At 44.9% G+C, this 24,139-nt stretch overlaps 1 protein-coding gene across 2 annotated transcripts in view; it reads left to right on the plus strand.

Annotated features, from left to right (window-relative positions):
• TMEM67 (transmembrane protein 67) overlaps window positions 1-24,139 on the plus strand; it is a 61,105-nt gene that overhangs the window by 13,772 nt on the left and 23,194 nt on the right. For both annotated transcript variants that reach the window (XM_029063308.2, XM_029063309.2), the window contains exons 7-13: window positions 7,082-7,144; window positions 8,858-9,012; window positions 9,111-9,213; window positions 13,776-13,862; window positions 15,726-15,791; window positions 17,417-17,573; window positions 19,122-19,245. In XM_029063308.2, coding sequence (XP_028919141.1) covers window positions 7,082-7,144; window positions 8,858-9,012; window positions 9,111-9,213; window positions 13,776-13,862; window positions 15,726-15,791; window positions 17,417-17,573; window positions 19,122-19,245 — 755 coding nt within the window. The remainder of the gene's footprint in view (window positions 1-7,081; window positions 7,145-8,857; window positions 9,013-9,110; window positions 9,214-13,775; window positions 13,863-15,725; window positions 15,792-17,416; window positions 17,574-19,121; window positions 19,246-24,139) is intronic.

The raw sequence follows: 24,139 nt of genomic DNA on the forward strand, positions 1-24,139 counted from the left end.
CTTACTCTGTCCACTTTCAAAGTCTTATTGAAGGGTCACCTCCTCCAAGAGGCCTTCCCTGACTAAGCCCTCCTTTTCCTCTTTTCCCACTTCCTTCTATATCACCCTGCTTGGTCCCTTTATTCTTCCCCTCTCCCTTAAATGCGTATTATAATTTATTTATGTTAATGTCTGTCTCCCCCTCTAGACTGTAAGCTTGTGGGAAGGCAATGTGTCCGTTATATTGTTATACTGTACTCTCCCAAGCGCCTATACGGTGTTCTGCACACGGTAAGCACTCAGTAAATATGATTGATTGATTATTGAGTTAAGTAGGAGAGGACAGAGTCAGCGAAGCCAAGGTTGGGTAATGTTTCCAGAAGGTGGTCCACAAAGTTGGAGGCAACTGAATGGTAGAGGAGAATTAGGATGGAGTAGAGCCCATTGCATTGGGCAAGAAAGAGGTCACTGGTGACTTCAGAGCGGGCGGTGTCCATGAAATGAAGGGAGCAGAGCCAGGTTGCACTGGGACAAGGAGAGGATTGAAGGAGAGGTAGTGGAAAGAGCAGGTTTGGAAAGGAATGGTAGGTGGGCGATGAGTCAAGAGCTGAAGAGCTGCAGGTTGCCTTGGGGTCAAGGAAGTTTGTTTTTTTAAGGATAGGGAATACAGGGGAGGATTTGAAAGCAGGGGGGAAGGAACCATTGGAAAATGAGCGTTTGAAGATGGTGGCCTGTAAGCTCATTATCGGCAGGGAATGTGTCCGTTTATTGTTATATTGTACCCTCACAAGCGCGCAGTACAGTGCTCTGCACACGGTAAGCACTTAATAAATATGATTGACTCACTGACTGGCAGGTCAGGGAGTGAAGTAAGTAGGGGATATGTTTTCTAGTATGTCAGCTCCCTCACCCCCCATCTTTCCGTCAATCTGTAACAAACCTACAGCCCTGGATCACCACCACAGTACATGTCTTCCACTCTTGTGCTTGAGCTGTGGAATTCATTCAGTATTTCATTCAATAGTATTTATTGAGCGCTTACTATGTGCAGAGCACTGTACTAAGCGCTTGGAATGTACAAATCAGCAACAGATAGAGACAGTCCCTGCCCTTTGATGGGTTTACAGTCTGCTGGCAGTAATCCAGACATGGGGCTGACCACAGGTCAAGTGATTGGGCTTATTCATTTATTCAATCATATTGATTAAGTACCTACTGTGTGCAGAGCATTGTACTAAGCACTTGGGAAAGTACAATACAACAATAAATAATGACAGTCCCTGCCCACAACGAGTTCACAGTCTCGAAGGGGGTTGGGGGAGACAGATATCAGTACAAATAAACAGACATAAATACAGATAAATAAAATTACAGATATTGCATAAGTGTTGTGGGGTGGGGAGTGGGGGGAGAGTAAAGGGAGCCGGTCAGGATGATGCAGAAAGGAGGGGTAGATGAGGAAAAGTGGGGCTTAGTCTGGGAAGGCCTCTTGGAGGAGATGTGCCTTCAGTAAGGCTTTGAAGAGGGGGAGCGGAATTGGCAGATTTGTGGAACTTCAGAGTTGATGAGATTAGCAATTGTTCAGTATCAGGGGATGGAGTGGAGCAGGAGGTCGATGGAGTTGAGGAGTGAGAGGAAACAGGCAACAGGAGAACTTCAATAGAAAGGAGCATACTTAAGTAATTTATAGACAAAAGAGACAGTTGCTCCTCAATTTTTCAGTTTATTCCACTCATGCTAAAACATCCTTTCTTGCCAGGCATGTTGATGGATAATAATTTCAAATGGAAATAAGGATTTCATGTAAAAGTCGAACTGTGCTGTATTTTCCAAATAACATTAATCTTGGATGAACCTTAGCAGGGAAGAGGCACACCACGGAGACCATTTTGAGTTATGATATTCATTAGTGTGATCTGGAGGTTGCTGTTGTGATTTTTAGGTACTGTGAACCATGAGAGCAGAAGCCTTTTTGTAAAGCAATGGAATGATTGTGCTGGCAAGGGCTTTCTGTGAAAAACGATCCGTTATCTATCTAGAGATTATAATGGGGTCAGCCTTACAGTTGCAAGACTACTTAATTTTGCAAAAAATTATCATTTTTCCCCTCAAAAATCTTTCATTTTTATGTAGCTTGCCTAAGCCTACCATCTTTTTTGTGCAGCCTTATTAAGCAAGCCTATTATTTTTTTCCATCGGGTGTCATTGACTGAGTCTTATTTTCACACTTACCCATTCATCATGAAGCTCTATGGGTTTTCTTTTGTCAATTTTTACCTAACTGTCTTGGTTTTTAATTTGAGTTTCTCTTTTACTATTCATGTTGTCTTTCATCTTCAGTCACGCCATTTATTAACTTGGACAGGTTCAACCTCTGTGTTTCCAATATCTTATCTACTGTGCCATGAACTTTTTATTTTCTCCATCTATATGCTCTAAGGACATGCTGATGGTTTGCTCTTCAGAAGCTTTTTTTTCTTTTCTTTCAGATAATTAGCTTCAATAATTAAAATATTGGAACACCTTTCTGTTTGCTTACTTTTCACGTCCATTTTTTTGATTAACTCTCACCATCACCTTTTCAAACTCTCTTCTGGTCCACTGGCCAGAATGTTTCTATTGGTGTTGACCAATGATAATTCAATAATAATCGATCCTCCCTGGTGAGATCCAATTCTTCCTTTAGTATATTTTCTCTTTGGGGCTCATTTTCAGGATGTTTATTATATTAGTGGAATTTATAGATCACCTACCGAGTGCAGGGCACTGTACTGAGCACTTGGGCGAGTACAGTACAACAGAATTGGTAGCCACGTTCCTTCCCCACAAGGAATTTACAGTCTACAAGGGGAGACAGACATTAAAATAAATTACAGATCTATACATAAGTGCTGTGGGGATGGGCAGAATATCAGGTTTTTCAGGAGTATAGTCCAAGTGCATAGTTGACACGGAAGGGAGAGGCAGAGGGGAGAATGAGGGCTTAATTGGGGAAGGCCTCTTGAAGGAGGACTGAGTTTAATAAGGCTTTGAAGGTGGGGAAGTGTGGTAGTCCGGCATATATGAAGGTGGTGATGGGGGAGAAGTTCCAGGTCAGAGGAGGAACGTGGGCGAGGAATCGGCGGAAAGATAGACGAGATCGAGGTACAGTACATAAATTGTCTTTATAGGAGCGAAGAGGGCGGGCTGGGTTGTAGTAGGAAATCAGTGAGGTAAGGTAGGGGGCAAGCTGAGCGAGTACTTTATAGCCTCTGGTAAGGACTTCGGTCTCCAATTTACCAACCATTGGTAGAGACAATGATCAGAACCCCAATGAGGTTCTGAGGGTTATGGCGATTTTAAATTATCCCTAAATGGAAGTTGGATAAAGTGGGCAGGGAATGTGTCTGTTTATTGTTGTATTGTGCTCTCCCAAGTTTTTAGTATAGTGCTCTGCCCACAGGAAGTGCTCAATAAATATGGTTGAATGAATGACTGACTGTCTCTGGAAGGTAAGGAAACTGGTGCTAGTGCAGCCGGCATTGTTAATAAGAGCATGTCCGGCTTTTTGTACTATATTTATTCATTCAGTCGTATTTATTGAGCGCTTACTATGGGCAGAGCACCATTCGAAGTGCTTGGAATGTACAATTTGGCAACAGATAGAGACACTTCCTGCCCAACAATCTAAATGGGGAGGACAGCCTATTCTCCCAAACCCAAAAAAGCATGCCCACCCTCATTAATCTGAACGAAAAACAAAATAGCTGTCTTTAGAGTTGCCCAATGGCTTCCTCCAGGTATTGCCCCATTTCCCTCCTTCTCTCCAAAATCCTTGAGCGAGTTTTCTACACCTGCTGTCTTAAATTCCTCTCCTCCAATTCTCTCCTTGACCCCTCCAATCTGGCTTCTGTGCCCTTCACTCCGAATAAACTGCTTTCTCCAAGGCCACAGATAATCTCCTTCTTGCCAAATCCAGTGGCCTCTACTCCATCCTAATCCTCCTCGACCTCTCAGCTGCCTTCGACACTGTCGACCGCCCCCTTCACCTGGAAACATTATCCGACCTCGGCTTCACTGCCTCGGTCTTCTCCTGGTTCTCATCCCGTCTCTGTGGCTGTTGGTTCTCAGTCTCTTTCGTGGGCTCCTCCTCTAGCCTCCTATCCTGTAAATGTGGCAGTCCTTCAAGGCTCAGTTCTGTTCTCCATCTCCACCCTGACTCCCTTGGAGAACTCATTTGCTCCCACGTCTTCAACTATCATCTCTATTTGGCTGATTCCCAAATCTCCATCTCCACCCCTCATCTCTCCTCCTCTCTGCAGTCTCCCGTTTCCTCCTGCCTTCAAGACATCTCTACTTGAAGGTCCTGCCGACCCCTCCAACTTAACATATCCAAAACAGAACTCCTTATCTTCCCACCGTGATTTTCCTGTCACTGTAGACAGCACCACCCACCTTCCTGTCTCACAAGCCCGTGACCTCGGAGTTATCCTTGACTCCTCGCTCACATTCAACCCACATATTCAGTCTGACATTAAATTCTGTTGGTTCAACCTTCACAATATCGGACTTATTGCTATTGTTCTTGTCTCTCCGTCTCCCCCGATTATTCATTCAATAGTATTTATTGAGCGCTTACTATGTGCAGAGCACTGTACTAAGCGCTTGGGATGAACAAGTCGGCAACAGATAGAGACGGTCCCTGCCATTTGACGGGCTTACGGTCTAATCAGAGGTCATGAGTTCAAATCCCAGCTCTGCCACTTGTCAGCTGTGTGACCGTGGGCAAGTCACTTAACTTCTCTGTGCCTCAGTTACCTCATCTGTAAAATGGGGATTAAGACTGTGAGCCCCACGTGGGACATCCTGATTCCCCTGTGTCTACCCCAGCGCTTAGAACAGTGCTCGGCACATAGTAAGCGCTTAACAAATACCAACATTATTAATTGGGGAAGATGGACAGACGAGAACGATGGCAATAAATAGAGTCGAGGGGAAGAAAATCTCGTAAAAACCGATGGCAACTAAATAGAATCGAGGCGATGTACAATTCATTAACAAAATAAATAGGGTAACGGAAATATATACAGTTGAGCGGACGAGTACAGTGCTGTGGGGAGGGGAAGGGAGAGGTGGAGGAGCAGAGGGAAAAGGGGAAAAAGAGGGTTTAGCTGTGGAGAGGTAAAGGCAGGGTGGCAGAGGGAGTAGAGGGAGAAGAGGAGCTCAGTCTGGGAAGGCCTCTCGGAGGAGGTGAGTTTTAAGTAGGGTTTGAACAGGGGAAGAGAATCAGTTTGGCGGAGGTGAGGAGGGAGGGCGTTCCGGGACCGCGGGAGGACGTGGCCCGGGGGTCGACGGCGGGATGGGCGAGACTGAGGGACAGTGAGGAGGTGGGTGTTGGAGGAGCGGAGCGTGCGGGGTGGGCGGTAGAGAGAAGGGAGGAGAGGTAGGAAGGGGCAAGGTGATGGAGAGCCTCGAAGCCTAGAGTGAGGAGTTTTTGTTTGGAGCGGAGGTCGATAGGCAACCACTGGAGTTGTTTAAGAAGGGGAGTGACGTGCCCAGATCGTTTCTGCGGGAAGATGAGCCGGGCGGCGGAGTGAAGAATAGACCGGAGCGGGGCGAGAGAGGAGGAAAGGAGGTCAGAGAGAAGGCCGACACGGTAGTCTAGCCGGGATATAACGAGAGCCCGTAACAGTAAGGTAGCCGTCTGGGTGGAGAGGAAAGGACGGATCTCGGCGATATCGTAGAGGTGAAACCGGCAGGTCTCGGTAACGGATAGGATGCGTGGGGTAAACGAGAGAGATGAGTCAAGGACGACACCGAGATCGCGGGCCCGAGAAACGGGAAGGATGGTCGTGCCATCCACGGTGATAGAGAAGTCTGGGAGAGGACCGGGTTCGGGAGGGAAGATGAGGAGCTCAGTCTCGCTCACGTTGAGTTTCACGTGGCGGGCCGACATCCAGGTGGAGACATCCCGGAGGCGGGAGGAGACGCGAGCCTGACGGGAGGGGGAGAGGACAGGGGCGGAGATGTAGATCTGCGTGTCATCTGCGTAGAGATGGTAGTCAAAGCCGTGAAAGCGGATGAGTTCACCGAGGGAGTGAGTGTAAATGGAGAACAGAAGAGGGTCGAGAACTGACCCTTGAGGAACTCCAACAGTTAAAGGATGGGATGGGGAGGAGGCGCCAGCGAAGGAGACTGAGAATGACCGGCCAGAGAGGTGAGAGGAGATCCAGGAGAGGACGGAGTCCGTGAAGCCGAGGTGAGATAAGGTATGGAGGAGGAGGGGATGGTCGACAGTGTCAAAGGCAGCAGAGAGGTCAAGGAGGATCAGAATGGAGTAGGAGCCATTGGATTTGGCAAGAAGGAGGTCACGGGTGACCTTAGAGAGAGCAGTCTCGGTAGAGTGGAGGGGACGGAAGCCAGATTGGAGGGGGTCTAGGAGAGAATGGGAGTTAAGGAATTCTAAGCATAGTTAAGGAATTCTAAGCATTAGAATTAGACTGTAAGCTCGTCAAAAGGCAGGGACGGTCTCTATCTGTTACCGACTTATACAGTCCAAGTGCTTAGTACAGTGCTCTGCACATAGTAAGCGCTCAATAAATACTATTGAATGAATGAACTTTGTCTGATCTTACCTCCTTGTATCTACCCCAGTGCTTAGAATGGGGTTTGGCCCGTAGTAAACACTTAATAAATGCTATTATTGTTATTATTAAAATAAAAATAAATGGTGGTATTTGTTAAGCGCTTACTATGTGCAAAGCACTGTTCTAAGCGCCGGAGGATACAAGGTGATCAGGTTGTCCCACGTGGGGCTCACAGTTTTAATCCTCCTTTTACAGATGAAGTAACTGAGGCACAGAGAAGTTAAGTGACTTGCCCAAAGACACACAGCTGGCAAGCGGTATTAGTATTGTTGTTGTTATTCTGCTCACCCCAACTAGTGAAGCTGTGATGCTGTGAGCATTTTCTCAGTGCTGGGGTGGCTTGTGGATCATCCTAGTAAAACCATTCAAAAACCTATCCAAAAAGCCACTAGACAATTATTGAAAAACTAAGCCTTTTTACTGCCTTTCAACTTTCAACCAATAATATTTAATATATTTTTCTTTTCTGTCTCCAGGGTTCATCTTTTCCCTCAGCTTGGTTTTCAGAATATTTACAGTCATCAGCAGCTGCTTGTTTGGTAATGTTTGATTTTTTTTTTCTTTAAATCTCTTTTGTTGCTGGAGAATTGACACACCGGTCTCTTTTGAAATAGTCCAAGTGAGCACTAGAGAAAAATATTAATTAAAATTTATGAGTTCCTTCAGAATATTCAGGTATTTTAACAAACAGTGGTAGTTGGGTTCCATGGTGGGGTGACAATTTTGCACTGTGGTGATTCAGTGAAATACTTAGAGAAACAGCATTGCTCAATGAGTAGAACATGGATCTGTCAGTCAGAAGGACCTGGGTTTTAATCCTGGCTCCACCACTTGTCTGCAGTGTGACTTTTCATAGTGGCTTAGTGGAAAGAGCCCGGGCTTGGGAGCCAGAGGTCATGGGTTCTAATCTAAACCTGTGCCTCAGTTACCTCGTCTTTGACAAGGGGATTAAGTTTATGATCTTCATGTGGGACAACCTGATTACCTTGTATCTACCCCAGTGGTTAGAACAGTGCTTGGCACACAGTAAGCGCTTAACAAATGCCATCATTATTATTAAGTCACTACACTTCCCTGTGCCTCAGTTTCCTCATCTCTAAAGCAGGGATTAGGACTGTGAACCCCATATGGGACATGGACTGTATCCAGTCTGATTAGTTTTTATCTACCCCAGTGCCTAGAGTGCTTAGCCCATAGTAAGCACTTAACAAATGCCATTAAAAAAAACACCTTCAAGATGACTTATCAAACAGGCATTTTTAAATGTTTATGGATCGACATACCTCAGAATGGGAATTGCTGGTGAGCAGGGGTGGTGCCAAGGAAGAGGAAGGTGGGATCCTCCTTGAAGCTTGAGAGGAAGGAACCAAGAGTGATCGTGGGCTTGGGTGTGTTTTCGTCCCCTGTTCTGACTCATTTTCCCAGGCTCGGGAGCAGCAGCTGCCAAGGGCAAAGCAGGGGAACGCGTTTCCCTTCCGTCTCCGCTCTCCACCTTTTTAGTCTGTAAACTCATCCCTCTAGACTGTAAGCCTGTTGAGGGCAAGGAGTGTGTCTGTTTCTTGTAGTGTACTCTCCCAAGTGTTTAGTGCCGTGCTCTGCACACAGTAAGCGCTCGATAAATACCACTGAATGAAAATGAATCATTTTTCTCCACATAGATCCCTGCAGCCGGTGGGGAGAGCTGCCGCAGCTGCTGCCCCTAAACCCACCACCACGGCCGTGCTCGGGACTGTTACGAGGGAGGGAGGGAGAAAGGGAGTGGATTGGGCTTTTCCGGCGGGGCACGGAGAGCTAGGGAAGGTTTGTGCCACCTGAAGCCCATCTCCCTATGGGGGGGAGGAAGAGACAAAATCAGAAGCCTCATGTTTGTTTTCTTTTTATTTAAAAAAAAAACCCACAAAAAATTGTTCTTTATATTTAATAATGCTAATGATGATAATTATGGCATTTGTTAAGCACTTACTACGTGCCAGGCACTGTTTGAAGCACCGGGGTAGATTCAAGGTAATCAGGTCAGACAGAGTCCCTGTCCCACATGGGGCACACGGCCTTAATCCCCATTTTACAGATGAAATAACCGAGGCCCAGAGAAGTGAAGTGAGTTACCCAAGGTCACACAGCAGACAAGTGGCAGAGGCAGGACTAGAACCCAAGTCCTTCCGACTCCCAGGCCTGTGCTCTATCCACTAGGTCACGCTGATTCCCTAAATTGTTCGTATTTCTAATTTTTCTTACCTCTTTATGTCTTCCAGATATTGTCCAATCTAACATCTTGCCAAGCCCTGGGAAATATGTGTGTGATGAACATGAATTCTTTGAACCCTGCCACTTACGATGCATGTGATCTGTTTCAGTATGTCTTTAAAAGTACCAGCAGATTAGGCATCGTTCATCTAGTAGCAACCTGGTGGGTGACTTTTTATTGCTTCATTTTCTTGGTTATCTCCGTTACAAATTGTGTGCAAGCGCTAGTGTTGGGAACATTAACTTTCCAACTCTTTTCAGGAGAAAGAATCTTCCCTGGCTTTTCTATGGAGAGTCACAAGCCACTCAAGTGCTCACCTCAATTCCGTTTCCTACCAATTTCAGCTTTAAAGGAATGGACCAGGTATACCTTGCTCATTTTTTGTAGAACTTAGATTTTGACTGAGATTGAATGAGTAGCAAAGAGATGTGAGACTCGATTCGTGAACCGATGTTGCTCTTTTGGAGGATTCATATTTAGAAAGGTCTGTGGTCGATTTTAAAATAAATCCGATTTAAAAATATCTACTGTTTGTAAGGTCTAAGTGAAGGTTTGCGGGTGCTTCCAAGTAGCACATCTGGAAATACAGTGTTATTAATAGAAAGATCTATTCCTGATGTAGTAATAATAATAATTTGGTATTTAAGTGCTTGCTATGTGCCAGGCACCATACTGAGCTGGGGTAGATACAAACAAATCAGATTGGACACAGTCCGTGTCCTACTTGGGGCTCACTGTCTTGAACCCCATTTTACAGGTGAGGTAACTGAGGCACGGAGAAATGAAGTCTCAGAGCAAACAAGTGGCAGAGCTGGGATTAGAACCTGTGCCCTTCTGACTCCTGGGCCTGCGCTCTATCCTCTGCGCCGTGCTGCCTCCCATGTGCATATCAATCAATGTGGTATTTATTGAGCATTTGCTGTGTGCAGAGCACTTTACTGAGCACTTGAGAAAGTATAATAATAATGTTGGTATTTGTTAAGCGCTTACTATGTGCAGAGCACTGTTTTAAGCACTGGGGTAGATACAGGGTAATCATGTTGTCCCACGTGAGGCTCACAGTCTTAATCCCCATTTTCCAGATGAGGCAACTGAGGCCCAGAGAAGTGAAGTGACTTGCCCACCGTCACACAGCTGACAAGTGGCAGAGCCGGGATTCGAACCCATGATCTCTGACTCCCAAGCCTGGGCTCTTTCCACTGAGTCACGCTGCCTCTCTATAATAATAATGCAATGGAGTTGTAGATATATTCCCTGCCACAAGGAATTTATTGTCTAGAACCTATGAAGCAGAATATGTTAGAGGAAGTGAGAAGGAAACAGGAAAATACCATGGACGACATGAGTGGAGACTAGAGAAAGGACAGGAATAGGTACGTAAGTGTGTATACACACACACACACACACACACACACACACACACACACACATCTATCCCTCAGATTCACTTGCACCTTAGTGAAGCAGTGTGGCTTAGTGGATAGAGCACGTTCCTGGGAGTCAGAAGGACCTGCGTTCTAATCCTGGCACCACCACATGTCTGCTCTGTGACCTTGGGCAAGGCACTTAACTTCTCCGGGCCTCAGTTACCTCGTCTGTAAAATAGGGATTAAAAGTGTGAGCCCCATGTTTGTTTTGTTTTGTTCTGTTTTGCTCTGCTATCTGTCTCCCCCCATTTAGACTGTGAGCCCGTCATTGGGCAGGGATTGTCTCTATCTGTTGTCGACTTGTACGTTCCAAGCGCTTAGTCCAGTGCTCTGCACATAGTAAGCACTCAATAAATACTATTGAATGAATGAATGAATGACAGGGACTGTGTCCACCTGATTAACTTATATTTACCCCAGTGATTGGAACAGTGCTTGGCACATCGTAAGCACTTAACAAGTACCATAATTATTATTGTTATTACTGCACCTAGACTGTAAGTTTGTCATTGTCAGGGAACAGTTCTCCCAATGGTGCTGTATTGTACTTTCCCCAGTGTTTATCACAGTGCTCTGCAGCCAGTAAGCGCTCAAATACCATTGACGGTGCTATATTTAGCCAGATTGGCTCGGACGCACATCCGTCCAGGGGCTGTGCTTGGCAGAAAGTGGGCTTTAGCAGCCCGACGACTGGAAAAATGATACCACACGGGCACCGCTCTCGGACTCGCCGCTGGCTATCCTGAAATCCTCACGTGTTCCCGAGAGAAGCAGGTGACGGGAACGCGGCTAATCGTTGTTGAGTTAGTGGCGATAGCTACAACTTCGGTTCAATTTCCCAACTGCCGCGGCAGGCCCCATGCCATGGCGGCCGGCGGCTCGCGGCCCACCGGCCACTTGGCCGTGCCAACGTGTGTGGAATTCACAGGAAGAGCGTGGCGTAGTGCATAGAGAAGGGGCCTGGGAGTCAGAAGGTCATGGATTCTACCACTTGCTGCTGTGTGGCCTCGCGCAAGTCATTTCACTTCTTTGTGCCTCAGTTCCCTCATCCATAAAATGGGGATTAAGACTGGGAGCCCACAGCAAGAGGCCTTGTTAGAGACTGTTTGTGATCCCGGACTTTGCGAAGCCACTGATGGGCTCTACCTGAGACAGGTGATTGCTGGCCTCTGGGGGTGGAGCGTGGAGGGAGACGGGTCTTTCTCTCCCCGTTCTATCCGATAATGGGCCTCGGCCACACAGTGACTGCCCCGTACATCCACAGTGGAAACGCCTAAGGCGGATAAAAAGGGCACCTGGTGGCACCACCGAGGCACACAGAGGCAGCACAGAGAAGCAAGCGTTATAGCAGTAGGAGAGCAGCACTTGGAAGCAGAAAGAAGAAGGATTGGCAGAATGGGCTCCTTTGACCACACACTGGTATTGGACTTTATTGCCACTGTTCCTGTCTGCCTGTCTCCCCCGATTAGACCGTAAGCCCGTCAAACGGCAGGGACTGTCTCTATCTGTTGCCGACTTGTTCATTCCAAGCGCTTAGTACAGTGCTCTGCACATAGTAAAGTGCTCAATAAATACTATTGAATGAATGAATGAACCCTTGGTGGAGTGGAGTGAGTGTATGTTTATGTCACTCCCTTGCACGTTGATAAAGCTAAGTAAAAAACTTTCCACATCAACCTTGGCGATCAGAGATGTGTTTTGACTTTACTACGTGTCACCGAGGCTCCCCTGGTCCGGGAAGGTCCTGGTTGGTACGAGCCGGGTGGGCTCGCGACAAGCCCCATGTGGGACAGGGACTGTGTCCAACCCAATTTGCTTATATCCACCCCAACGCTTAATACGATTCCTAAGCACATAATAAGTGCTTAAATGCCATTCTTCTTCTTTTTAATAATTATTATTGGGATTTCAGGCCAGTCGGAGCACCTGTTTCACTTACTTTGCCTTCCTTGTCGTCAGTGGTATTTATTGAGCACTTACTAGGTACAGAGCACTGTACTAAGCACTCGGAAGAGTACAATACAACAGAGTCGGTAGACACGTTCCCTGCCCACACGAGCTGACGGTCCAGAGGGGGACCGTCTTCGGGGCTGGTCTGATGTGCTCTACTCTGAGGTTACATTTGGGGGCTAATAAGAGAGAGAGTGAATGAGTGTGTGTGTGGGAGGACGGGGCAGGGAATAGACAGGAAGGGAAAGGCTATTCCCAGACTTACTCATCTTCAACAATAGTATTTATTGAACTCTTACTGGGTGGAGAACACTGTACTACACACTGGGGAGAGTATCATACAACAGGGTCGGTAGATGCTTTCCATTCATTCATTCATTCATTCAATAATATTTATTGAACGCTTACTATGTGCAGAGCACTGTACTAAGCACTTGGAATGTACAAATCAGCAACAGATAGAGACAGTCCCTGCCCATTGACGGGCTTACAGTCTAATCGGGGGAGACGGATGAAAACGATACTAATAGTATTAACACGTGTGGAGCTAATGATAATGATGAGCGTTAGCAGCTAATGATAATAATAATGATAATAATAACGATAATAGAATGGTTCCTCGGGGAGCCGTTGAGCAGAAGAAGGTCGGCCCTTGCCCACCTGGAGCCGACAGTCTAGAGAGAGACTGTCACCGGGGCTGATCCGGTGTGTTCTACTCGGCGGTCACTTCCGTAGCTAATATGTCGGTCTCTCTGCTTGACTGTGTGCTTGACTGTGCGGGTGTGTGTGTACGTGTGTTTTTAAAGGATGTGGGGTTGAACGAGGCAGGGAATAGAAAGGAGGGAAAAAGGTGTTACGCACTCGCACTTTCTGCACTCTGGAAGTAGAAGCAGCAGTGTGGTCTAGTGGAAAAAGCCACTAGAGGACTTGAGTTCTAATCCCAACTCTGCTGCCTGTCTGCTGCAGGACCTTGGGCAAGGCACTTCGTCCCCATTTTATAGATAAGGTCACACTGAGGCACAGAGAAACTAAGATTGTGAGCCCCATCTGGGACGTGGACTGTGCCCGGCCTCGTTAGCTTGTATTCTAGACTGTGAGCCTGTTGTTGGGTAGGGATTGTCTCTATCTGTTGCCCAATTGTACTTTCTAAGCGCTTAGGACAGTGCTCTGTACACAGTAAACGCTCAATAAATACTCTTGAATGAACAAATTTACCACAGCACTAGGTCCAACCACATTTCTAGGGGAGATTGTCAAGTTTGGGCCGAGACCCAAAGTTCCTCAACCTCTCTTCTCGGGCAAGATGTGATGGTTTAGCTGTAAAAACAACAGATTCTTAAATTATATTTGATGTGCTTCACAGTAGATTCAGCTTAATTTGTTAAAATTCACCGAGCCGTGGAACAAAAGATGGAGCAAAATGTAAGACTTTTTCAAAAAAGGAAGGCTCGGGAAGAGAATGTCCTTTTCCTTTTAAGTGTTTTTTCTATTTTAGACATATGATAATATGGAACACTGATTTTTTTATAATTCTTCCTTTGTTGCTAGAATATGAGATTGAAGTTCATTGCAGCTTCCTATGATGCAAGTGGAAATTTTCTCAAGTGGCAAACTTTGGAAGGAGGTGTTTTTCAGGTGAATATCTTTTAATTGGGAAATCATTAATACACTTAGTTTTTTTCTTAGTGTGTGAATAGAATGCCAACTTATATCATGAATTTACCACAGAATTTAGTCTTGTGAAGTTATTTTGAAAATCCTCTTCTGATTTTATTAACTCTAAAGTTAGATTTCCCCTTTAGCTTTTCATGTCATTATTACATAAACTTAACGTCAGTCAATCAAGCCATCATTTATTGAACGCTTACTGTGTGCAGAGCACTGTACTGAGCACTTGGGAGCAGCGTGGCTCAGTGGAAAAAGCCCAGGCCTGGGAGTCAGAGGTCATGGGTTTGAATCCAGGCTCTGCCATTTGTCAGCTGTGTGACTGTGGGCAAGTCACTTCATTTCTCTGTGCCCAAGTTCCCTCATCTGTAACATGGGGATGAAGACTGTGAGCCTCACGTGGGACAACCTGATTACCCTGTACCCTGATTCCCTGTATTTGTGCGCTTAACAAATACCAACATTATTACAATACAACAGTATAACAGGCATATTCCCTGCCCACAGTGAATTCACGGTCTGTATGGAGAGAGAGACGTTAATATAAATAGATTATGGATAAGTACATTGGTTTTGTGAGGCTGATGGCGGGGGGAGATGAATAAAGGGAGCAAGTCAGGGTGATGCAGAAGAGAGTTGAAGAAAAGGAAAGGAGGGCTTAATCAGGGAAGGCCTCCTGGAGGAGATGGGCCTTCAATAAGGCTTTGAAGTGAGGGAAAATAACAGGTATGAAGACGGAGGATGTTTCAGGCCAGAGGCAGGATGTGGGCGAGAGGTCGGTGGCGAGAGAGACGAGGTGCAGTGATTAGGTTGACATTAGAGAAGTGAAGTGTGTGGGCTGGGTCGTAGAAGGAGAGCTGCGAGCTGAGGTGGGAAGGGACAAGATGATTGAACGCTTTAAAGCCAATGGTGAGGAGTTTCTGTTTGATGCAGAGGTGGATGATGATAATAATTGTGGTAATTGTTAAATGTTTACTGTGTGCCAGGCACTTTACTAAGCGCTCAGGTGGATACAAGCAAATTGGACGCAGTCCCCCGTTCCACGTGGGGCTCACAGTCTCAATCTGCATTTTTACAGACAGGGTAACTGAGGCACAGGGAAGTGAAGTGACTAGCCCAAGGCCACACAGCAGACAAGTGAAGTGGTGGAGCTGGAATTAGAACCCATGACCTGACTCCCAGGCCCATGCTGTAGCCACTATGCCATGGGCAACCACCGGAGGTTCTTGAGGAGTGAGGAAACTTGGGCTTTGTAGAAAAATGATCCGGGCAGCAGAGTGAATCATGGACTGCAGTGGAGAGAGACAGGAGGCAGGGAGGTCAGCTAGGAGGCTGATAGAGTAATCGAGGCGGGTTAGGATAAGTGCTTCGATTAAAATGCATACCCTCTGGGGAAGCAGTATGGTGTAGTGGACAGAATAAAGCTGATATAGTAATCGAGGCGGGATAGGATAAGTGTTTGGTTAAAATGCCTGGTGTAATGGAAAGAATATGGGCCTGAGAGTCAGAGGATATGGGTTCTAATTCCACTTCTACCACTTGACTGCTTGGGTGACCGTGGGCACATCACTTCTCTGTACCTCAGTTACCTCATCTGTAAAAAATGGGGATTAAGACTGTGAACCCTATGTGGGACAGATCGTGTCCAACCTGATTATCCTTTATCTACCCCTGTGCGTAGTATAGCGCCTGGCACAGAGTAAACGCTTAACTAATAGCACAGTAAAAAATATTTAGTGGTCAGGTAATTTTCCATACTGAGTATGAAAGAAAATTGCTCTGTGGAGTCTTTATCTGGTTCTCATAATTCGGTTTACTAATTTGCTTTTTCAGCTTTGTCCAGATACAAAAGACAGGCTGAATGCGGCTTTTATTTTTGGAACAACTTATCATCAGAAAGTAAGTTCGGAATGTATTCCGTCGCTTTTTGACTCGGGATTTTAATTTAGTGTTTTTTAACTACCCTAGTGACACAGGAAGGAAAATAGTAACTAATCCTTGTCAAGATGTTCTGTGAAAGACTTTTTTGTAAATGTTTTTCCCATCTTTTCAAAAGTGAAGAGAAATGCCCTCTATTCGACCTGATTCACCCTCAGTTTCATTACTAGCAGCGTGGGCAGAAGCAGTGTGGCCTAGTGGGTAGAATGTCGGTCTGGGAGTCAGGAGGTCATGGGTTCTAATCCTGGCTGCGCCTTTTGCCTGCTGCATGACCTTGCGCAAGTCACTTCACTTCTCTGTGCCCCTGTTACCTCATCTATAAAATGGGGATTGAGACTGTGAGCCCCACATGGGATAGGGACTGTGTCCAACCCCATTTGTATCCACACCAGCGCTTAATACAGTGCCTGGCACACACTAAGTGCTTAACAAAAAACCGTTCTTATTATCATTGTTCATAATAATAATATATCAGTTTATTTATTGAGCACTTGCTGTGTGCAGAACATTGAACTAAGTTCTAAATAGTGGAGCATCATCATCTACTACAACGAACAATAATATAAACCGGTAAATCCAGAAAGGTTAATCCAGATAGACCTATTAATAGATTTTTTTTTAAACAGATGAGCAAATGTTTTTGCATACTTAGGCCTCGAACAAAGCCATTCTGGCATTAAAAAGAAGGTAAAATCAGCCTAATATTGATGATGATGAGAGAACGACCTAGTGGAAAGAGCATGGGCCTGGAAGTCCTTGGGACCTGGGTTCTAATTTTGGCCCTGTCACTTACCACTTCATTTCTCTGGGCCTGTATTTTCCTCATCTGTAAAATGGGAATTCAATATTAATTAGAGAAGAGGCGTGGCTCAGTGGAAAGAGCCCGGTCTTGGGAGTCAGAGGTCATGGATTCTAATCCCGGCTCTACCACTTGGCAGCTGTGTGACTGTGGGCAAGTTACTTCTCTGTGCCTCAGTTACCTCATCTGTAAAATGGGGATTAACTGTGAACCTCACATGGGACAACCTGATTACCCTGTATCTACCCCAGCGCTTAGAACAGTGCTCTGCACATAGTAAGCACTTAACAGATACCAACATTATTATTAATTCTCCCTCCTCTTTAGGCTGGGAGCCCCATTTGGGGATAGGGATTGTTTTCAACCTCATCATCTTTCATCTATCCCAGCACTTTCTACAACACTTGGCATATTATAAGTGCTTAACAAATGCCACAGTGATGATGATGATGATGATTATTACTAAGAATATTAGTAGCAGGACTACTTCAACTAAACGGTTCTCCGGGAACCTGAAAATTAAATCATTCCAATTAAATGACGAATCATCTTCCTATTCATAAGCCTAACTGGATCTGTTTATTCTAAACTATTCTTGACTCTTTTTTTTTTTTTACCCAAAAAGGAGCATATCATTTCCATGAAAGGGGCATTGTGAAAATATATACGTTTCATTAACTATTACAGGAAAAAGGAAATATTTTCTTTTCTGCCCTACTTTCAGGGAATGTAAATATCAATTTTTATTTTGGATGTGATTTAAATTCATATTTTAATTTTTCAACAGTGTGAAATATCTATGTCCAAGATTTTAACCGACTTGGCTAGTCCGATTTTTTATGATGTGTATCTTGAATATATTGATGAAAATCAACAGCAATACCTTTGGCCTGTACCGGTTCTAAACCTAAATCTTCAGAACAATGGAATGTTTGTGAATCAAGGTGAGAATTCCATATTAATCACTCATCCCTTGAACTAAATCCCAATAGACAAATCAGTAAATATAATGGGAATCCAATTTACCGGCGACTCACCACTTTTCGATTTAGAGATAACTGTTTTGTATAGAATTGGCTCCTCAGTGATTATGCGAGACTTATTGCTTTCCAGACGGCACAGGATTATTTAATATCACAAACTCAATAAAATGATCACTGGTAAATGACTAAAAGAAATTATTCTCAAATTATTATACATTTGAAAAGTTCCTTTCATCATTTTGGGAGCTTTAGTAAGTATAGACCTTTGAAAATGGATTTTCCTAAGGAAACAAGTTGAATTATAAATAATTATGGATTTTCTCCAGCATTTGAAGGGATAATTTCTACCATTTCCCGCAAAACTTAATCTGAAATTATTTTAAAGTTTATATTCAAGGTAGAGTTTAAATCATTTTTTCAGTTACTCTGTGAGCACAGTTGGATCCACCCTGGTTTAATGAACCCTTTCTTAAGCCTAATGATGATGATTACATATGGAATGGGTAATTTTGAAAATGATTTGATTATGGTTTACAGTGCTAATATGTAACCTTCAGCGTGCACCCGACAGATGATGACTCTCCCTGCTTTCAAAGCCTTATTGAAGGCACATCTCCTCCAAGAGGCCTTCCCAGACTAAGCCTTCTTTTCCTTTTCTTCGGCTCCACCTTCTGCACCACCCTGACGTGCTCCCTTTATTCTTAACCCCGCCACCCTGCCCAGGCCCATGGCACTTTCATACATATTTGTAATTTATATTAACGTCCCTCCCTAGACTGTGAGCTCGTTGTGGGTGGGGCTTTATGTTATCGCACTCTGTCAAGCGCTCAGTGCAGTGCTTTGCACACAGTAAGCGCTCAATAAGCACCACTGAATGAAGGAACGAATGGAGCCGGCCCCCAAGAATGGGGAATAGAACGTAAATCTTCCGAATCCAGTGCTCCAGCCACCGCACTTGGCCGTCTAAGCGGTTTAGCCTTCGTAAGCAGACGTCGTTGGTGTCAGTGGGGTGGCTCTGAGGAGATGGAGATTGCAACTCCAGCTTCATGTCCACGTCAAACGTCTGGGGTTGCGGGGTTCACTGCTAGGAACATCGCCTGTGGAGCAAAGCAGGGTGACCTGGTGGAAAGAGCACGGGCCTGGGAGTCAGAGGACCTGGGTTCTCATCCCAGCCCGTTGTGTGACTCTGGGTAAGTCATTTAACCTCTCTGTGCCTCGCTTTCCTCACCTGGAAAATGGGGATTTAATACCTATTCTTCCTCCTTCTTCGACTGTGAGTCCCAAGGGAGACAGGGACTGGGTCTAACCTGTTTATGTTGAATCTACCCCAGCAGTGCTTGGCACCAAAATGTATTATTATTTTTTATTATTGTTGTTGTTGTTATTATCTTTCAGGTACCGTATAGGATAGTAATAGAAAATAATTGTGTTTCTCTTCCCAGGTCATTTTGCATGCCTTGGAATTTTCTGAATGGGATTTTTTTTTTTAATTCTTTTTTCCAAACCAAGGTGATAGTCCCCAAAACTGGCTTTTGACCCGTCGCGTATTCTTGGTGGATGCCTTAAGTGGACGAGAGAAAGACTTGGCGAGCCAACCAAAAGTAATCAGAATTGCCAGTGAGATCACGATAAGGTGAATAAATGTATAAATATTCATGGAGATGAGTCGGTGGGCCTGGGTTCTCCACCCTCCTTTACCCTTCCTCATCAGATAGCCCTGCGGTAACATATCATTATATTTTATTGCTACCTCTTACCTATAATTTATTTTACTATCTGTCTTCCCCCAATTAGATTGTAAGCTCCTTGAGAGCAAGGGTCACATTTACTAATTCTGTTCTCTTTCAGGCACCTAGTACAGCCTCTGCACCTGGGTGCTAATGGAAAAGCAGCGTGGTGTAGTGGATGGAGCATGGGCCTAGGAGTCAGAAGGAACTGAGTTCTAATCCCGGCTCCGCCACTCATCTGCTGGATGACCTTGAGCAAGTCACTTGATGTCTCTGTGCTTCAGTTACCTCCTCTGTAAAATGGGGATTAAGACTGTGAGCCCCGTGCGGGACGGGGACTGTGTCTAACCTGATTAGCTTGTATCTACTTCAGTGCTTAGAATAGTGCCTGACCCATATATTATTATTATTTACTATTGTCATTACTTACTATTAATTGATTGGACAGGGCAAAATGGGAATCTCTTAATAGTTCTATCAACCTCAGAGGATACCCTGTAATTATTTGGATGGGGCCACCTCATTTTCCTCTCCCTTTATCTCCTTGAAATTTTCTGTGTTAAAATAGACCTTGTAGTAGTGTTGTGAAAGGGAACATGTTAGTAAAAGCAGGGCTATGTATGCTCTGAGGCGAACTGGGAAGGATGCATTGGGTTTTAATCTGCCCTGTGGAAAAATTGCATCGTTTTGGGGTTTTTTTGTCACTCTGGGTTACCTGGTTTTGATAAAGCCAACCCGCTGCCTCCAGTCCTATTTAATAATTGTAGTATTTGTTAAGCACTCGCTATATACCCTGGACTTCAATGCTGAAGTGGATATAAGCAAATTGCGCTGGACACAGTCCCTGGCCGTCATGGGGCTCACAGTCTTAATCCCCATTTTACAGATGAAGTGACAGAGGCACCGAGAAGTGAAGTAATTTGCCCAAGGTCACACAGACAAGTGGCAGAACTGGGGTGAAAACCCAGGTGCTTCTGACTCCCAGGCCCTTGCTCTCTCCACTAGGAAACATTGTTTTACTAACCGAGCACTCAGCTTTTCTCATTATTTTAAAACAAAATGGAGATTAAACAAAATAGATAAATTATATCTATGTGTTTCCTAAGGTCAAACCTTAAGGAAGTTGAGAAATCTTTACTGTATTTACAGGTTCCCTAAACGTGCTAACACAGAGCTGACTTGTTAGCCTGGTAAGTAGTAGTCATAGCATCGATTGAACAGCCATTGGGTGCGGTGGTGCAATGTAATAATAATAATTGTGGTATTTGTTAAGCACTTACTTTGTGCCAGGCACTATACCCAGCGCTTAGAACAGTGCTTGGCAAATAGTAAGCGCTTAACAAATGCCATCATCATCATTTTTAAGCGCTGGGGTGGAGACAAGCCAATCGGGTTGGATGCAGTCCTTGGCCCACGTGGGGCTCAAAGTCTTAATCCCCATTTTACAGAGGAGGTAACTGAGGGACAGAGAAGTAAAGCGACTTGCCCAAGGTCACAGAGCAGACACGTGGCAGAGCCGGGATTAGGCCCTATGACCTTCTATCTCTAAGGCCCCTGCTCCATCCACTACGCCATGTTGCTTCTCCATGTCCTGGGTGCTTGGGAAGTTTAGAATAACGGTGATACATTCAGAAGTGTTTTTTGTCGTAAATCAGCAAAGGAAGACTCAGAGCATGAGGTTGAAAATAACATATGGCATTATCCTGACTGGCAGCTGTTGACGAGGAAGAGGGGTAGGGACACTAATTAGTAGGTTTGAGTAGAATTAATCAGGTTTCAAGTTAAATTGCAGGTTTCTTAGACTTATGTTAACACAAATATGAGTGTGAAAGCATTAGTCTAATTGGAATGAAAACTCTATTAGTACACGGATGTATACTAGAAGCATCTTGTGATTCCTTTTACCAATTTATAGTGTAAATTTTTTGTTTAATTTTAGGTCCACCTGTGGATTATAAACGATTTTTGGTTTCCAGTGTTTGCCGCACATAGGAAACCCATTCTTCCCATCCTTTTCTCATTTTCCAATCCGTTTCTCACATCCTTCCTGAAAACTCCCCCTACAAATCTTCCAGATCGCATCCACACCCATGTTCAAAGCTACTTCCTCGGGGAGGCATCCCCTGACTCATTCCTACCTTTATCGGTCTCGTCACCTAATCCGCCACCGTTAACACATATATGAATGTGGGTTTATTCATTTCACGGATTGCTTTGGCTCCTCCAGTTGTTTGTATGTTTTTTTTGGACCTGCAAAAAATGAGTCTTCCTTTCTTTTCTTTTAGACTATAAGCTCCTCAAGGCCCAGTACCCTGTTTTTTATTTGTTTTGTTTTTACTTTTGCAGTCCCCTAGAGTGTAAACTGCTGGTGGACAGGGAACATGACTACCAACTCTGTTGCACTGTACTCTCTCAAGTGCTTAGGACAGTGCTCTGCGCACAGGAAGTGCTCAATAAATACCACTGATTATTGTAAACTCCCAAGTGCCTAGTTCTCTCTGAGAACACAGTAGGTTCTCAGTAAATAGTATTGAACGAAGAAGTAAAAACTCTTCTGCCACCCCCACTATTTCTTCTGTTCACCTGCTTTCCAATAATCTTCTGTTCAGTCAGGGCTAATGTAGTTACTAATGCTTTTTCATTTAAAACTTCCATTTTGAAGGGCAATATTAAAAAATACCCTCATTGAAATTGAGGGAAAACGTAATCAATCACTGGCCTTTATTGAGTGCTTACTATAATAATTTGGGTATTGGTTAAACCCTTACTATGTGCCAGGCACTGTACTAAGCACTGGGGTGGATACAAGCAAATCGGGTTGGATCTAGTCCCTGTCCTATGTGGGATGAGGTCACTGAAGCACAGAAAGCTGAAGTGACTTGCCCGAGGTCACACAGCAGACAAGTGGCGGAGCCGGGATTAGAACCCACGACCTCCTGACTTCCAGGTCCGTGCTCTATCCACTACCCCAGGCTGCTTCTAGTATGCTAATAAGTGTTTGGGAGAGTACAATAGAAGCAGCGTGGCTCAGTGGAAAGAGCCCGGGCTTGGGAGTCAGAGGTCACGGGTTCTAATCCTGGCTCTGCCATTTGTCAACTGTGTGACTTTAGGCAAGTCGCTTCTCTGGCCCTCAGTTACCTCATCTGGAAAATGGGGATTAAGACTGAGCCCCACGTGGGTCCACCTGATTACCCTATATCTACCTCAGCGCTCAGGACAGTGCTCGGCACATAATAAGCGCTTAACAAATACCAACATTATCATTATTATTATTCTTATGATTATCTTGTATCTAACCTAGTTACAGTGCCTGGTATATAGTAAACACTGAAGAAATATCACTTGAGAAAAAACAATCACACCTAGGAAAGACAAGCTGAATTTGCAGAGCATGATGTCATCAGTTAACCGACTGTCTTCGTGGACCACAAGGCACTCGGGTGATGGGGATGATGTTGTAAGACTCCAGGAAAGACAGATGTGGCTCATTACTGAGATGGTGCACAAGAATTGATTAGAGCACTAGTGGTTTGCCCAATGCCACTCACCTCTCCTGTCCCTGCCTGTCGTGTTCCCACTGAGGCACGGAGTGGGAACACCAACCCTTTCGGTCTTTCCAGATTAAGGCCTTGCTTTCCCAAGATGTATAAGCACTTCTTTCCCGATTTCCCTTTCTGTCCTGCTTTATGGAGAACGACTTAAGTAGCGGTAGCTACAGGAGTGCTTATTGACCACTTGGTGCTGAGTACTGTACTAGGCGCCTAGGAAGTACAGAGCACCGGGACAGGTTGCTTGCCCGCAAGGAGCTTATACTCAGAGCTCTTCAACGTTCAGTCAGTACCAACCATGCCATTGAAGATTAGGTGAAGTACCTTGGTGAACGTCTCAGGGCTGACACCGTCATCATCATTAACTCTATTTATTGAGCACTTACTATGTGCAGAGCACTGTACTAAGCACTTGGGAGAGTATCAGCGAGAAGCAGCGAGGCTTAGTGGAAAGAGCCCGGCCTTGGGAGTCAGAGGTTGTGGGTTATAACCCTGGCTCCGCCGCTTGTCAGCTGTGTGACTTTGGGCAAGTCAGTTAACTTCTCTGTGCCTCAGGTACCTCTGCAAAATGGGGATTAAGACTGCGAACCCCACGTGGGACAACCTGATTACCTTGCATCTACCCCAGTGCTTAGAACAGTGCTTGGCACATAGTAAGCGCTTAACAAATATAATCATCATTATTATTATTATTATTAGATGGCACAAACGGGTCTTTAGAGATGGGTAGAAGTTTTTGGCTTTATGGTGGACTGCGCAGCCCTGGATCTTTTCCCATCTGATAATCCACCACTTGTCACACGTTTTTTAATGTTATTTACAAGTTGCCTCACAGGTTTCTTAAAACCTCATTTCTGTCTGAGTTCCCGGCTGTGCGAGATGCAGCATGTAAGCTTTACTTTAAACAGAGTCAGGATGTTAACAGTTTGGTCAATCCAAATTAATAATAATGACTGTATTTGTTAAGCACTTCCTATGTGTGAAGCACTGTTCTAAGCGCTGGGGAAAATACAAGGTTCTCAGGTTGTCCCACTTGGGGCTCACTGTCTTAATCCCCATATTTACAGATGAGGTAAGAGAGGCACAGAGAAGTGAAGTGGCTTGCCCAAAGTCACACAGCTGACAAGTGGCAGAGCCAGGATTAGAACCCATGACCTATGACTCCCAAGCCCAGGCTCTTGCCACTGAGCCACGCTGCTCCTCTAAACTATTAAACATATGTTATCCATGAAGAGAAGCACCATGGTCTAGG

This window comes from Ornithorhynchus anatinus, chromosome 4 (genome assembly GCF_004115215.2).
Source record: "Ornithorhynchus anatinus isolate Pmale09 chromosome 4, mOrnAna1.pri.v4, whole genome shotgun sequence".
In the NCBI taxonomy this organism is placed as follows: Eukaryota; Metazoa; Chordata; class Mammalia; order Monotremata; family Ornithorhynchidae; genus Ornithorhynchus; species Ornithorhynchus anatinus.